At 34.6% G+C, this 15743-nt stretch overlaps 1 protein-coding gene across 1 annotated transcript in view; it reads left to right on the top strand.

Moving 5' to 3' along the window:
* Slc2a13 (solute carrier family 2 member 13) overlaps nucleotides 1-15743 on the top strand; it is a 335579-nt gene that overhangs the window by 219862 nt on the left and 99974 nt on the right. The window contains exon 6 of the mRNA XM_015493228.2: nucleotides 5768-5888. Coding sequence (XP_015348714.1) covers nucleotides 5768-5888 — 121 coding nt within the window. The remainder of the gene's footprint in view (nucleotides 1-5767; nucleotides 5889-15743) is intronic.

Below are 15743 nucleotides of genomic sequence, written 5' to 3'. Positions count from 1 at the left end.
TGTGTTTTCTATGATGGCTAAATAAAGCAAAACCTTTCTTTTCTCACTTGTCTTTTGTGTTTAAATTCTGCCCATTTATTTCTTTTCTAAAATACAAAGGGCTGTTTCATATGACAAAAATGGGACCCATCTATGACATTTTCTTCACTGGATATATTTCATACTTTTTGAGATTTTTTTCAAATGTCCAAGCACTTTCTTTCTTGCCAATTAGCTGTACTCTAGTAGTGTTTTTAGAAGTGAAATTGGAGTTAAAAAGTACACATTTCCATTAAAATATGAAGTTTCTGGGGTAGCACTAAATTCTATTTTAACCAAATTATACCTAAAGTAATGATCTAATAGGACTGTTTCAGGCACTTGTCCCAGATTTTGATGAGAAAATACATTGTGAGTTCTAAACACTGTTACTGGGAATATATAACCTTCCTCCAGAAGGAAGAATACAGTGCTTCCACCTCCTGCCCTTACCTAAGCAGTGGGAGCCCTTAAGTCCAGTACTGTGAGCGAAGCTGAAGTATTAGTGCTGAGGCAAAGCAGAGATTGATTAGAGGCTCTGGTAATAACAATAGCCAAGATATACAGGGAAGCACAAGAGAAAGTAAAGAAGGGTGAGGGACAAGTGAAGGTTTAAAAAACATGTATAAAACCATGTGTGATGAAAGCAGAGGTGGTAAGCCTGGAACAAAAGACTAAGAAGAGGGCTAGGGATGCAGTTCAGTTGGTAGAGTACTTGCCTTGCATGCACAAGTGCTGGGTTCAATCCCCAGCACCACAAAAAAAAAAATAAAATAAAATAAAAAAGACTAAGGAGAAATCCTTTGGCTATCTTAGTCTAGAAAGTAGATGGTATGAGAGCACAGATTTTTACTTCCTGTAAGAAAAATATGTCTGACAATCAAAGCTGTCCAGGATGAACTGGGCTATCTCATTAGGATGATAAACAACAACAACAAAATGGATTACCATCAGGAGTGTTCTGCTAAAAATACACTCTTATGGTGTGCTGGAAATTGGATTTCCTGATACCTGGGGCTTAGGTCAACACTAAGAAGAGAAATAGCTGCTTTCAAAATTTTTAAATGGACTTTTTTCCTTTTTGATAGAACCCAATATATTGCTGCCTCAAGAGGTCTTTTTTTAAAAAATAGAATTTCAGTGCTTAAATTTGGTGTTTGGCTTTGGAGATTTAGGGAAAACTGCTGAATTAACACTTTTTCTAGCAGCCTGTGCCTTCTTTTGTTGCAGTCCAGCAATATACTTTCTTATCAATCCTGCAAAATTCTTGAGGCATTATTGGTACAGAGCTAGACTGTTTTGAGTCTAAAGTTTGTGATTTTAGGCAAAGTTCTATTTCCTCATCTGTACATGGGGATTAATTATCATTCCTGCTTTATGGAGTTATAAGGATTTAACACATTTAAAATACTCAGGATGCAGATAATAAAGTAGGGCATCTTAGCTATCACAGCATCATGAGTAACCAGAGTGACTCTGTTGTTTTATCCACACTTTGAAATAGCCTCCCCCTTCTTAATCCAGGGACTCACCTGGAAATTCATGTTTCCCTTCCCTGTAGGTCTTTTGCCCAGAGGGGTCCAGCAAGCATGCCTGACTCTTGAGAGGAAGTAGTAAGACATTCATAAGAAAGAAAAGACTAAAGACTTCATGGTTGTTTCTTCCCAGCAACATTTAGCCATTTTCCTTTTTCTCTTTTCTGCCAAATCTGCCACCATCTCAGCTCTGACAGTTAAAAATACTTTACAGTCTGCAGACAGCCCCATCCAGAAGGCTTCTGACCTCCAGCTGTGTGGTCAGTAGATATTACAGTGGCTTACAAGGCCTGGCTTGTTGTCACAGGTTTCCTCTTTTACCTGCACATATAGAGGTAAATGATGGCATTTGTGCAGTTTCCTGTTTGTAATTGTGGTTAAACAGGTCCACTAGAAGACAATAGCCAGTGCAAGTTTACACTTTGGGAAGGAGGCCTAATTAGCACTTGGCAGCCTTGTTAATTTGTACATTTTCCTCCAGGGTAAACCTCACAGTAGTTGCTTCTTTGACACTGTAATACCAGTTGATTCAGTGGGTTTTTAAAAAAATTTCTTTGTTTGTTTTAATTGGTTATATATGGCAGTAGAATGCATTTATGCACTTTGATATCATACATAGATGGGATATAATTTCTCATTTTTCAGAGTGTACGTGTTGTACAATCACATTGGTCATGCAGTCACCTATATACATAAAGTAATAATGTCTGTTTCATTCTTCTATCCTTCCTATCCCTTTATTTCAATATTTTTTGTTTTATTTATTTGTATATAGATACATATTGCTATTTTAATAGTAATGAGTATTATGAAAATGTTCATTTTAAATTTTAAATTGGCTACAGCCTAGAATTTTTAAACTTAGGATTTAGTGTTATTCCCTATATTGTGTTTTACTTTTTAAAATGGATTAAAAATATGAAAAATAGGTTTAATCATATCAAGATAATTTTTGAATAGATATTACCCCCAAAAAATTATTATAAATAAACTGTGTTTAATCCCAAAGAAACTCTTTATACAAAGAAATATATGTAAGCTGTCAATAATTTTAAATGTGGCATATTTTATCATGTTCTCATTTTTAATATTTTCAAACCTTGTTGAGAAAACTGGTCTTTTTTTGAATATGACAATTTAATAGCAGCCTCTTGTTGAATACTGGGAGTCTTGTGTCTATGTAACAGTATTTGTAATAAATCTTAGAAAGCCAGAAACACCGTGCCGTTTCCACCACATATTTTGGTAGTGGAATATTTCTGAAAACATTATTCATAGGCTGTCTCTCTCAGAAGCAGCAGTGCTACTTATTTTAAAATGTGAATTTGTGGGCACCATCTTAGATCTAAGTTAGAATCTATGAAGATGGGGTCTGGAGCTGGAGCATTTTGACAGGTTCTGCTGGTGATACTTAGGCACACATTAGGGGAACTAAGGAAAGGAAATGATTTTTTTCTAAAAAATTATTCCAGCTCCGTACTTTGTATTTAATATACCTTATTAATGAGATATTCTTCAGAATTCTATTATCCAACTTACATCACTGTCTTTGAAGAATATCTTTATGGGGAAAATTTTACTAAACGTTTAAAATCTACCAATGTGCTTGGTTAGGAGATACTCTTTTCTTGAAATATCAGGAGGAAGCAACACTGCACACTACACAGGAGAAATTCCTTTCATCCAAAGCTTTCCTATACTAAGCTTACACTAATGAACTTTATTAATTTTGTATGATTTTTTGTGATTTATTTTTTATATTATAGAAAGAGAGGTTATAGAGGATATATATATATATATGAGTGTATATATATATAGTATATGTAGGTTATAGTAATGAATCATTTGATAATAACTATAGTAATTTCTAATACAAGCAACTGATAAAACATTTGTAACTTGCTAAATCAAAGAAAAAGGGTAATTCAAGTAGTTAGAAGGGTTTTTAATCTCTGTCTGAGCATCACAGTTACCTGTGGAGCTCTATGAAGCTCCTGCTTCTCCTCCCCATCTTCTGGAGAGGCTGAGTCAGAGGGCAGGGGCACCCCAGGAATTTTCTCCAGTAGGAAGCAAGGACTAAACATTGCCACAGAAAATTTTAAAAGATAAAGATTTAAGTATAGCTTTTAAAATATTTCCATCCAAATTAGGTTAATAATATAATAAATATGCTTAAGAAGGGTTGACCTTCAAGCATTTAGGAATTCTACATACCCAGAATGTCCCAAAATTTTGCAGATGGATTGAACTTTTTTTAGATACAGATACAAGAGTCATATTATCCATATTGAATAACTCACCTAGGTTATTTGTACTATACTAACTCATGACTTGAACTGTATAATCTTAACATTTTTTTGTTCTTATTCTTTTCTTCAAAAATAACCAACATTATATAAATCCATATAATTTTAATACATATGTCAGCCACTACTTTCTGAGATAAATATGTGCCAGGCACTAGAATTTGACATATAGTTATGCAACTTAGTATTTACAATTTTATCATGGGCACAGGTTATCGAATTATTACTATGAAAGAGGAATATCAGTTTTATTCACACCTTCAAGTATCAGCATTTCCTGATGAAATTATTTTACCTGTTTCACAGAAATGAGCTATGGAAATTGTTTGGGCAAATAATTAAAACTCAAGTTTTTCAATAGATGAGCAATAAAAGTCATGTTTTGTTTGAAGGAAAGGTTTGATTTTCAGAACAAATTTATAACTTTTTCTATTTCTCTTTTCTATTTCTCCATTCAGGGCTTGATAGCCTTTTGAGTAAAGTAAAGGCTCAAGCTATTCCTAGTCTGGTCTGAATTTTTTAAGTAAACAGGAAGAAAATACACAGTGATTTTTGGTGTAAGAATCCATTGACCCAGTTTAGCAAAACAGACTTCTGATCTTCCCTTTAGGTCTTTCTTTCATTCAACTTTTTCTCCTACTTTGAAGGTCCACTCTTGCTGCTACTGTTTCTAATGATAACTGCAGCATAACTAACTTTTAAAAATGTTTTAGAGCATTTTTATTGTATAAATATTTCAAATGCATAATAACACTTAAACTTCAGTAATTCTGTAAGTATTTTCACTAAATCCCATTTTATGGAAGACAAAATCGAAGTTTGTAAAGGTCCAAGATCGGAATCAAGAAACAGCAGAGCTGAGTGCTTAGGCACAACCCTCAGATTCCAAGGGCATCTCATTCCCAAGGTGCTTAACTTGACACATTCCAACAAACATTTCAGTTATTACACAGTCCCACTGAACCTCCATGGTGTTTTCTAAAATTCTTGATTTATCTATTTCTTTAACCATATATTTGGTCACATCTTAAATTACCTCTCAGTTAAACTAATACAATCTTTACTACTACATAAAGATACCCCCAAATTTCACATTTTAATTATATTGCCTAATTTAAATAAATTATACAAATTAATGCAGCCATTTTGACTTTCTTCCTATCACTCTTTTTGTTCACCTTTAAAATTCTGTGGCTCAAACAATTATCAGAAATTTGAAAACTTCTTATTTACCATCAGGACATTGATCAAGAACTCAAACTTTGGTCTTTTTAATAGTCTTAATTACTAAAACTTTCCCTTAAATCCAAAGGTAAGTATTCTATTCCCAAATGCCAATAGGCAAGATAAATGAGGTCATGTATTATTTCATTCCTGATACCTTAAAGTCTTAAATTTAAAGAAGAAAACTTTCTTTTTAATAAGAAACATTCTCTTGCCTGCTTTAGAAATAAACAGTGTGTTACTTTTTAGTTCCACTGATTTAGGTCTTATATGACTGAAGGCCGTTAGAACAATTTTCTTGGCACCAAGAGGAATAGTTGATGTACATCTGTTGGGTTTTGTTTTTCCTGACTTGTTAGACTCTCTGTAATGTTGCTTACTTTAAGACGTCCAGTAATTCTAAGTGTTTGGTTGTTTTTGCTTTGTATTTCTTTTGTTTTGTTTTTAGAGGAGAATCATCAGTTTTCTTTTTGACTCATAATTGTATTTGCTTTGAATTTTACTCTCCTCATGTCTCAAAATGTCCTAGTGAGCTTTTCTGATAATTTGTTTAGATAGTAGAAACTTTTATTTTAATCCAGAGAAGATAAATCAAGGTATTTTTAGAGGTATGATATATGAAATCCAGTCTTTGGAAAAATGTTGTCAAACTTCTCTCTGATATAAAACATTTTTCCCCCCTAGGTACTACTGTGGCACTCATTATTCTTGCTCTGGGATTTCTGCTCTCAGCCCAGGTTTCTCCCCATATCACTTTCAAACCAGTAGCTCCATCAAGTCAGAATGCTACTTGTACAAGATACAGGTGAGATTGCATTATGTTCTGTTTCCTTAATCTAATTTTGGTAATGTTTTTGTTTGACTTTAACTTTTCTAAAATTTGAGAGATGAGTAGGAGCTTCCTAGGTGTTGGGCTTACATATGAAGGGAAGAAAATGTGAAAGGTGTAGGTAGGTACCATGAGAAATAGCATTTTCAAAGGCATGAGAGTGTATGGAATTAAGGAAAAGGTCAATTGTTGAGACATTATTTTGGTGATATTTCTCTTTAAATTAGGGAGTAATGTTGAATCAGGAATATAGCAAAACTATAATTTAGCTCATGAAGGACTCAGTGACATTGCTATTCCAGGTGAAATAGCAATTGGTAATTAATATTTTGTAACATACATATAACTCTGAATATTCTTACAGTTATTTTTCACTGAATTTTATGGGCTATAGCTGCATTAATTTAAATAGAAAAGAACATTTTCCCCCAATATTATGGCTCTTCCAGAGGATCAGAAATTGGACAGTGAGTGTGGCAAAAAGTGAAACATTCCAATGTCCCACCATAGGCTTAAGAGTCAATTAAGTGTTGACTGTGCACACTGTGTGATAAATGGATGGGTGCAAAGACAGACAAACAGTGGATTGAAGAATGTACAAGTGAATTAATGAAAGAAAAAATGAACAGTTAATTTTGGGACAGCATAAATTTTAAGTGAAATGATTTTTATCAGTCCAAAAAGCTAGTAACCCCTTTAAAACATGGATAGAATAAGAAGTGACTTAAAATTTAAAAGGAAAAAAAAAAAGAAAAGAAAAAACCAGCATACCTGTAATCCCAGCAGCCCAGGAGGCTGAGGCAGGAGGGTTGCAAGTTTAGAGCCAGCTTCAGCAACTTAGTGAGGTCCAAGCAACTCTGTAAGACCCTGTCCCAAACAAAATATTTTTTAAAAAGGGTTGGGATGTGGCTCTGTGGTTAATCCCCTCTGGGTTCAATCCCCTGTGCCAAAAAGGAAAAAAACAAAACAAAAACAAAAACAAAAAAATACTTGTACTCCTTAACCTCAATCACATGGGCACAAAACTCAAATCAGTGAGTAAATAATTTATGTCATTGCTATGTGAGGGTTAGAGGATATAGCTCAGTGGGAATGCAGGGTTAGCATGAGCAAGGTTCTGGGTTCATGCCCTAGGGACATGTGCATGCACATACATGCACAAAACTGTGAAATTAAAACATTATATTTATACATCAAACTGCACATGGTGTCCACTTAGAGCTTCTAACTGAACATTATTGTGGCATCTCATTACAATAGTAGGAAGAGATTCATTATGTCTTTCTAGTCCTAAAGTTTGATCTCTACTTGCTTTGGAAAATAGTTATAACACCTTTCTTTCTCAGTAATATGTTTAACTGTTTCTTTATTGTCTTGCTGATTTTTGTGGTCCTTATCATTATCATATTCAAGGAAGACTTAAAGGTACATTAATAAAAGAAGTTAAACTCAGTGTAGACTATTTCTGCAGTGCTCTTTATTCGGTTATTCAACAACTATGGCAAAAATGATACCACTGTTGGTGGAATTCTGCAGGCTCTACTTTTTTTCTTGACATTTTAGGTAGGTGTGTGTGTGTGTGTGTGTGGTGTGTGTTTTAAATGTATTATTTTTAGTTGTATATGGACACAATACCTTTATTTGTTTGTTGATTTTTATGTGGTGTTGGGAATTGAACCCAGTGCCTCACACATGTTAGGCAAGCACTGTACCACTGATCCACAACCCCAGCCCTGTTTGTATGTTTTGACACAGTTACCTCTAACAATTATTATTTGAAAATTATTGTTGTTTAACAGGATACTTTAGAAAACTAATGTCTGATTTAAGTGTGGTGTTTAGAATAAAGATTGGAATATTGTTTTTAAGGTCAAGTAAAGGCATAAAATCATCTAGAGAGTTAGAAAAAAGTATTATGAATTTCTGATATTAGAAGAAAATGACCATATATATTTGATGGCTTACATAATGAAATCATTTTTATGACATAAACTTTTAAAGGTTAAATAAAAATATTTATTGCCTAAGCATAGCTCATTGCACAGCAATTTATGATCATAAGTCTATTAATCCTCCTGACCCAATATTCATCTAATATTTCACTATAAAATGGTAATGAAGTGGTACAGCAGTCTAGTTTTATCATCACAAAAATAGGGGGCCATTTTTTAAAAAACAGGACAAAATTTTAGGCACCCAATAGGAATTGATATGTATGACAAACATTTATCATGTGCCTTCTTTCAGAGTAATAGACTATGGGAATTTCATAGTATGCATTTATGGTTTGAATGATTCTTATAAAAAATGATTGCTATATTCTTCCTAATTTTGTCATGCTAAACCATCTTTTAACAATAATCATCTTTTACTTTGTCTCTCTTGAAAACAAACATGAAAATATGTAGTACCTTACATAAATAATGTTCATATTGTAAGTGTAGGTTGTATACTTTTCCTGTAGAATGATATACATAAGACTTTGAGCAAATCATACAGATTTAAAAGATTAGTCTTACAAACATAATGTACAAAGTTTCAAGATGGCAGACTAGAGAAGATCACTTTGCTGACTGCTCTATGGCATGCAACCAAGAAAGCAGATAGGTAGAATCCAAACAGAGTGGGTGAACAAAAAGAAAATTGAGGGTTGTTACTGGAATTTTATAGTGGATGTTTAGAGCAGATTGGGGACTTGGGAGGTTGGAAGTAAGAGAAAAAGGAAAAAAAAATCCCAGAGCCACAGATGCTGCCTTGGCTGGAGAAACCAGCCAGAGTAGTCACTCTGCAAACAGAATGGAGGGATAAGGGAATTAAAGGAAGCCACATTTTGGAATCCAGGGGTATGTCTGGGTATAGAGAGTTTAGAGATCAAAGACACCGCCCAACTAAACTGAAAGGTACACTGCACAATATCCTTGTGCAGGAAAGAAGTCACATCTCTCCAAGCTATCTGCAGAGGACAGTGAAAGGAACCATTATGCAGCTTCAGCATGGGGTCAGCTGCTGGGGGAGCGGATTACTGGTAAACCTGAGATTGACCCAAAATACAGGCCTGGCAAACCCCCACTGCATGACATAGAGCGTGCCTAAGTGACTGGAGAAAATCAAATGTGGAGACAACTGGTCGCAGAAACCTACCTGGCTCTCCCTCTCCCCTCCAATCTGGCTGCTTTCAGGGCTGGCTGGGAAAGGTGGGCCTGGCTGAGAATTCAAAAGGTGGAAGTGAGACAGACTGAATTTGGAGATTGAAACTGAGACCAGAAAACATGGGGTCCACAGGTGATGTAGGGGACTAAGAATTGCCTCCTCCACCACATGTGTAGAGCCCAGGGGAGATCTCTGAGGTGGAATCTTCTAGCATAGACTGCAATTTCTGGGCCCTGGAGATGTGCTGATTTAAAATCTCCAGACCAGCTTGTATTCAGCAAAGAAACTGGAGCCCACCTAAGCCTAAACCCTGCTTCTAGGAATTCTGCATACAGGATTCCCTCACTCACTTGAGAAATTTACCCAAGGGTGGAGCATCACACTCCAGAGAACCCCAACCAACACTGCTAAGAAGAGAAGCTGAGAAGCTTTTGAACTCCAAGGGAAATAATTCTTTAACTTTTCATTGAGATTTTTTTCTCTCCTTCTTCCTTTCTTTTCTCTGTTTAATTGTGATCTTAATGATTCATGATATTTATACATCTTCATATCTTTTCTTTCTCATTTATAGCATTTTTGAAGCCAGTTGCTTTTTATGGATCAGTTTTTTGAGGAATAGAATGTTTGATTATTATATTTCAGTTTTGTTTTCTTTTATTTTTGTTTTTAAAATGTTTACTTCATTTTTTTCTCTCTTGCCTGTTGTCCTTGATTACTTATTTTGCAATTGTAGTTTTTTTAATTTATTTTTATTTATATATGACAGCAGAATGCATTACAATTCTTATTACACATATACAGCACAACTTTTCATATCTCTGCCTGTATACAAAGTATATTCACACCAACTCGTGTCTTCATCATGTGCCCTTGATTCTCTTTGTCTCTTCTACTAATAGCCAGTCTCTGGTATTCTTTCTCACACTTCCTTTAGATTTTACTTCTGTCTTCTCTTCTACTCCCTCATAATCATCATATCCTTTATCATTTCTGTTCTCTCCCTGTCTACCATTTGAAATTGTAACCCTTTTGCAAATATACTTTTTTAAAATTTTAGGCAATAATTGATTATATCATTTCTGTTTATTGTGATAATTACCATTATAGACATCATCACAGGGTTTATTTGGTTTAATGCCAGATGTTGTGTGCCCTGGTTGTTGTTATTATTTGTCTCCCCCTAAACAGTAAGGTAGTAGAAATGTTCAGGAATGCTGTAAGTTCACAAGGTAGAGAAGAATTAATGCCAATATTCCTGAAATTATTTCATGAAATAGAAAAGGAATGAACTCTTCCAAACTCATTCTATGAAGCTAGTATCATCCTGATATGAAAACCAGGCAGAGATACATTAAGGAAAGAAAATTTCAGACCAATATACCTGATGAACATTGATGCAAAAATTCTCACTAAAATTCTAGCAAAGCACATACAAAAATATATTTAAAAATAGTGCACCATGATCAAGTGGAGTTCATTCCAGGGATGCCAGATTGTTTCAACATAGAGAAATCAATAAATATACTTCATCACATCAATAGACTTAAAGATAAGAATCATATGGTTATACCAATTGATGCAGAGAAGACATTTGACAAAACACAGTACCCTTTCATATTAAAAACACTAGAAAAACTTGGGATTGTAGGAACATACTTCAACATTGTAAAAGTTATCTATGCTAAACCCAAGGCCATCATCATTCTACATGGAGAAAAATTAGAATCATTCCCTCTAAAAACTGGGACAAGACAGGGATTCCCTCTTTCAACTTCAAGGCAACATAGTCTTTGAAACTCTGGAGCAATTAGACAAAAGAAACTAAAGGGATACAAATAGTTTTGAGTTCTTCTTTCCCTATCATTATTTGCTGACGATGTGATTATATACTTAGACGATCCAAAAACTCCACCAGAAAACTTCTAAAATTAATAAATGAGTTCATCAAAGTAGCAGGATATAAAATCAATACCCATAAATCAAAAGCATTTTTTATACATCATTGATGAATCCTTTTAAAAAGAAATTAGGAAAACTACCCCATTCACAATAGCCTCAAAAATAAATAAATAGATAGATGGATAAATAAATAAATAAATGCTTAGGAATCAACAAAAGAGGTGAAAAACCTCTACAATGAAAACTATAGAACACTAAGGAAAGAGATTGAAGAAGACCTTAAAAAATGGAAAGATCTCCCCTGCTCTTGGACAGGCAAAATCAATATTTTTGAAATGGCCATACAACCCAAAGCACTATACAGATTCAGTGCAATTCCAATTAAAAACCCATCATCATTCCTTATAGAAATAGAAAAAGCAATCATGAAATTCATTTGGAAAAATAAGATACCTGGAATAGTCAAAGCAATCCTTAGCAAGAAGAGTAAAGCAGGAGGCATAACAATACCAGACCTTAAACTACACTACAAAGCTATAGTAACAAAAACAGCATTGTATTGGCACCAAAATAGACATATAGACCAATGGTACAGAACAGAAGACACAGAGACAAACCCACAAAAATACAGTTATCTCATGCTGGACAAAGGTACCAGAAACATACATTGGAGAAAAGATAGCCTCTTCAACAAATCGTGCTGGGAAAACTGGAAAGCCATATGCAGCAAAATGAAACTAAACCCGTATCTCTCACCATAGACAAAACTCAACTCAAAGTGGATCAAAGATCTAGGAATTAGACCAGAGACCCTGTGCCTTATAAAGGAAAAAGTAGGCCTAAATCTTCATTATGTCAGATCAGGCCCCAATTTCCTTAGCAAGACTCCTAAAGCACAAGAAATAAAATCAAGAATTAATAAATGGATGACTCAAACCAAAAAGCTTCTTCTCAGCAAAAGAAACAATCAGTGAGGTGAACAGAGAGCCTACAATTTGGGAGCAAATTTTTGCCACACTCATGTCAAATAGAGCACTATTCTCCAGCATACATAAAAAACTTAATACCAAAAAACTCCAAACAACCCAATCGATACATGGGCTAAGGAGCTGAACAGACACTTCTCAGAAGAAGATATACATTTGATTAACAAATATATGAAAAAAAATGTTCAGCAACTCTAGTAATTAAAGAAATGCAGATCAAAACTACTCTAAGATTTCATCTGAGGCCAGTCAGAATGGCAGTTCTCAAGAATACAGACAACAAAACATTTTGGAAGGGATGTGGGGGAAAAGGCACACTCATACATTGCTAGTGGGACTGAAACTACTCTGATGAAACTACTCTGGAAAGTAGTATGGAGATTCCTTGGAAAACTTGGAATGGAACCACCATGTGACCCAGCTATCCCACTCCTTAGTCTATACACAAAGAACTTAAAATCAGCATACTATAGTAGCACATTTGCATTAATGTTTATAGCAGCTCAATTGACAATAGGTAAACTGTGGAAGCAACCTAAATGCCCCTCAATAGATGAATGGATAAAGAAATTGTGGTATATGTACACAATGGAATATTACTCATCATTGAAAGAGATTAAAATTATGGCATTGGCAGGTAAAAGGATGGAGTTGGAAAATATCATGGTAAGCTAAGTAAGCCAATCCCAGAAAAACAAAGGCCACATATTCTCTCTGATAAGTGGATGCTGATCCATAACAGGGGTGGCAGGGGCGGGTGGGTGATGGGGAAAATGGAGGAACTGCGCATATGGTGCAGCACGACATCATGTACAACCAGAGAAATGAAAATCTGTGTACAATGAATGAAAATACATTCTGTTGTCATCTATATACCTAATTACAGTTAATTAATTTTAAAAACTGACGAACATTATAAACTGTTGGTGGAAATATAAATTCTCCATTTTGAAAAATAATATGGTTCTACCTAATAAAATGAAAATGTCTAGGCCATTGACTTAGCACTTGTACCTATGGATTACAGTGATGAGTAGCTATCCATTCTGACTGACATAGATCATTTCAGAAAGTAAATGGTTTAAGAACAATGTTTTCTTATTTTAGTTTTAATTATTATTTGTGTGTCTGTCACTATTGTAGGTTAAGGCCAAAAGTATTGCAGGTTGGGGCTCACCAATTACTTCAGACTCAAAGTATTGACTATGCTAAATAATTTCCAATAAAATTGCCCCCTTTTAAAAATATTTTAATTTTTAAAATGATGCAATTTATTCCAAGTCTTGGTTACACTCTGTAAACTGAATTTATTAAAAATCATCTTAAGCTCTGCTTTTTAGCAGATTAAATGTGTACAAAGATAAAGATGGGTGTAAATTGCTATAGAAAATGTACAGTTGCCTGGATAAAAACTCTGATAAGTTTTTAGGTATCATCTTAATCACATATCTATATGGGTATACATACATTTATTCCTAAAAGGGCCTTCAGCTCCACATTCTAAAATTGCTAGTATTCTCTCTTCTTTGTATTCAATTAAACATACTTTCTTTTGAAAGGTAGTCAACCTTCGAGGTGTTAGACTTTTCCTAGGTAATACTTCCTCAAATGCTGGACATTTTATTGTTTATGACCTCAGTGTATGCAAATCACTATCAGAAATCTGTAAACATAGACATTTTGTAAAATACACAACTATAGAATTATAAGGGTATAGAATCACCTTGATTTTTTATCTCATTCATTTGTTATTCATGCATTTAAAAATATTTATGGAGCATCTACTCATCGTATTATAGTAAAGATGAATTAATATGTGGGACTGTATCTAAAATAGTGCTTGCATACAGTAAATCCTTAACAAACAGTATAACCCTTGCTAAAATTAATAATTTTTTATGATAGGTGAGATTGGGATTATCTCAGGGAACACCAGTCTGACAATGGAATGTCTGAATTGAGCTCTGAAATGGAGCATGTCAGGCAAAAGGAACAGCAGATACCAGGATCATGCAAAGCATTAAGGAATTTGACAGGTGCAAGGGACTGAAAGCAAGCTAATGAGATCATAGAAAAGGAAGATTAGGCTATTAAGGTAGGTCTACAACAGACCATGCAGAACCTCAAAGGTTTCTGATCTTTAGTCTAAAAACAAGAACCTTTTGAGGTATTTTAAGCCAATGAGTAACTTGCCCTAAATTCCAATTCTAAACTATCTTTCTTGGGTGTGTGGGTGCACAGAAGGCTTGTGTTTATCTGTGAAGATTGGGTATTTGAGTTGTCCATGGTAGACATGATAGATATGTGATCTAGATACCATGCTCATGATATTGATTATAAACAGATACTTGATATACTCAGGAGAGAAAAATCAATAGGAATTAAAAATAAGTAACTATTTATGGGCATAAGAGAAAGGAGTCTTAGGGTGATTTCAGATTTCTCTATGAGTAATCAAGTACACAGGCTGTGAAAAGAGGAGAAGACTTGTATAATGAATCAAAAGATCATGGAAATGAAATGGAATGTTTGGATGAGGCAACACCATGGGTACAATTTAAGACATGTTGAATCTTAGGTGTCCATAAACATTTTCATTGGGTCCATTGAATAGGTATTTGGGCATTCCAGCTTGTAATTGAAGGAGAGTTCTGTAGTGGAGAATTGCCACTTACACATGGTAATTAAGATGTGGACACAGGTGACATCTGATTCATAACTAAGATTGTAACTGGGACTCTGGCTGCTTTTTCAGTTTCACTAGTAGTTCACTATCAAGTGGAGCTAACCTTCTACTCTTCATGCATTTTCCCATCATAGAATCACAAACTCCTCGTGAAGGAAGGCATATAATATAATCTAATTTAAGCCTGTCATCTTACAATAAAAGAAACAGCAGTTTTAAGTCTAAGAACACTGACTGCTTATTCTTCTAGACTTCTCTTGTCTGGGTCTCATTTGGACCATCCTTTTTTAAAACACACAGTTCTTCAGGACTCCTTGTCCTGAAGAAAAACACAATGGCACACAGCTTGTCTGTATGTTCCTTTCAGAGCCTGCTCTTCTTGTCTTGGACCAGGGAGATAGTTTGTCAGTTAAGATGACTTGGACAGTTAGATAATTTTACACATTGGATAATGGTTGATACATTACCACAATACAGTTCTTACCATGATTTAGATGCTGAGTAGAAATTGGCCAAAGAAACTGTGCTTCTGATTCATTGCACTTCATCCTTTTAATCTGTCTCAATTCATAGTCTTATCTGAAATCATCTGCAGAGGTATTTAAAGCTACTCTCTTTCCTTCCCCCAGGTCTTCCTCACCCAGAGATGGGGTGTACTTTAGAACACTCCCCATAATGCTTCAGGGTATTAAAGTACCATTGCCTTCCATTTATTTTCTTCCTTCCTTCCTTCCTGAACCTAATTAAACCAAGAGTACAAAGATACTCAATGTAGTTCTCCTTTTATAGTGATACTTTCATGGTTTCCTCTGTAGGTGAAGTTTTTAAACATACAAATTGACAGATTGTGGCTTTATCTGTAGACCTCCATATGGTGGTGACCCTAATTCTGGGAAACAATATGCTACTCATTAGTCCTTTCAGAGTTAATTTACAAATTAATAATAAGAATTTTGCATTCACTACACTGTCTTTTCTTCTTTTTCCAGCCTTGGCATGATGTGTCACCCATCATTAACATGGGCATTACAATGCTGTCAGATTCAATAATAAAACTTTTATTTCTTCAAGTTTTGAAATATGTAAAACTCCTGTAAATCTCCCCCCCCC

The sequence above is a fragment of the Marmota marmota genome, unplaced genomic scaffold (genome assembly GCF_001458135.2).
Source record: "Marmota marmota marmota unplaced genomic scaffold, marMar, whole genome shotgun sequence".
Classification (NCBI taxonomy): domain Eukaryota; kingdom Metazoa; phylum Chordata; class Mammalia; order Rodentia; family Sciuridae; genus Marmota; species Marmota marmota.
This window is presented reverse-complemented; position numbering and strand designations above follow the sequence as displayed.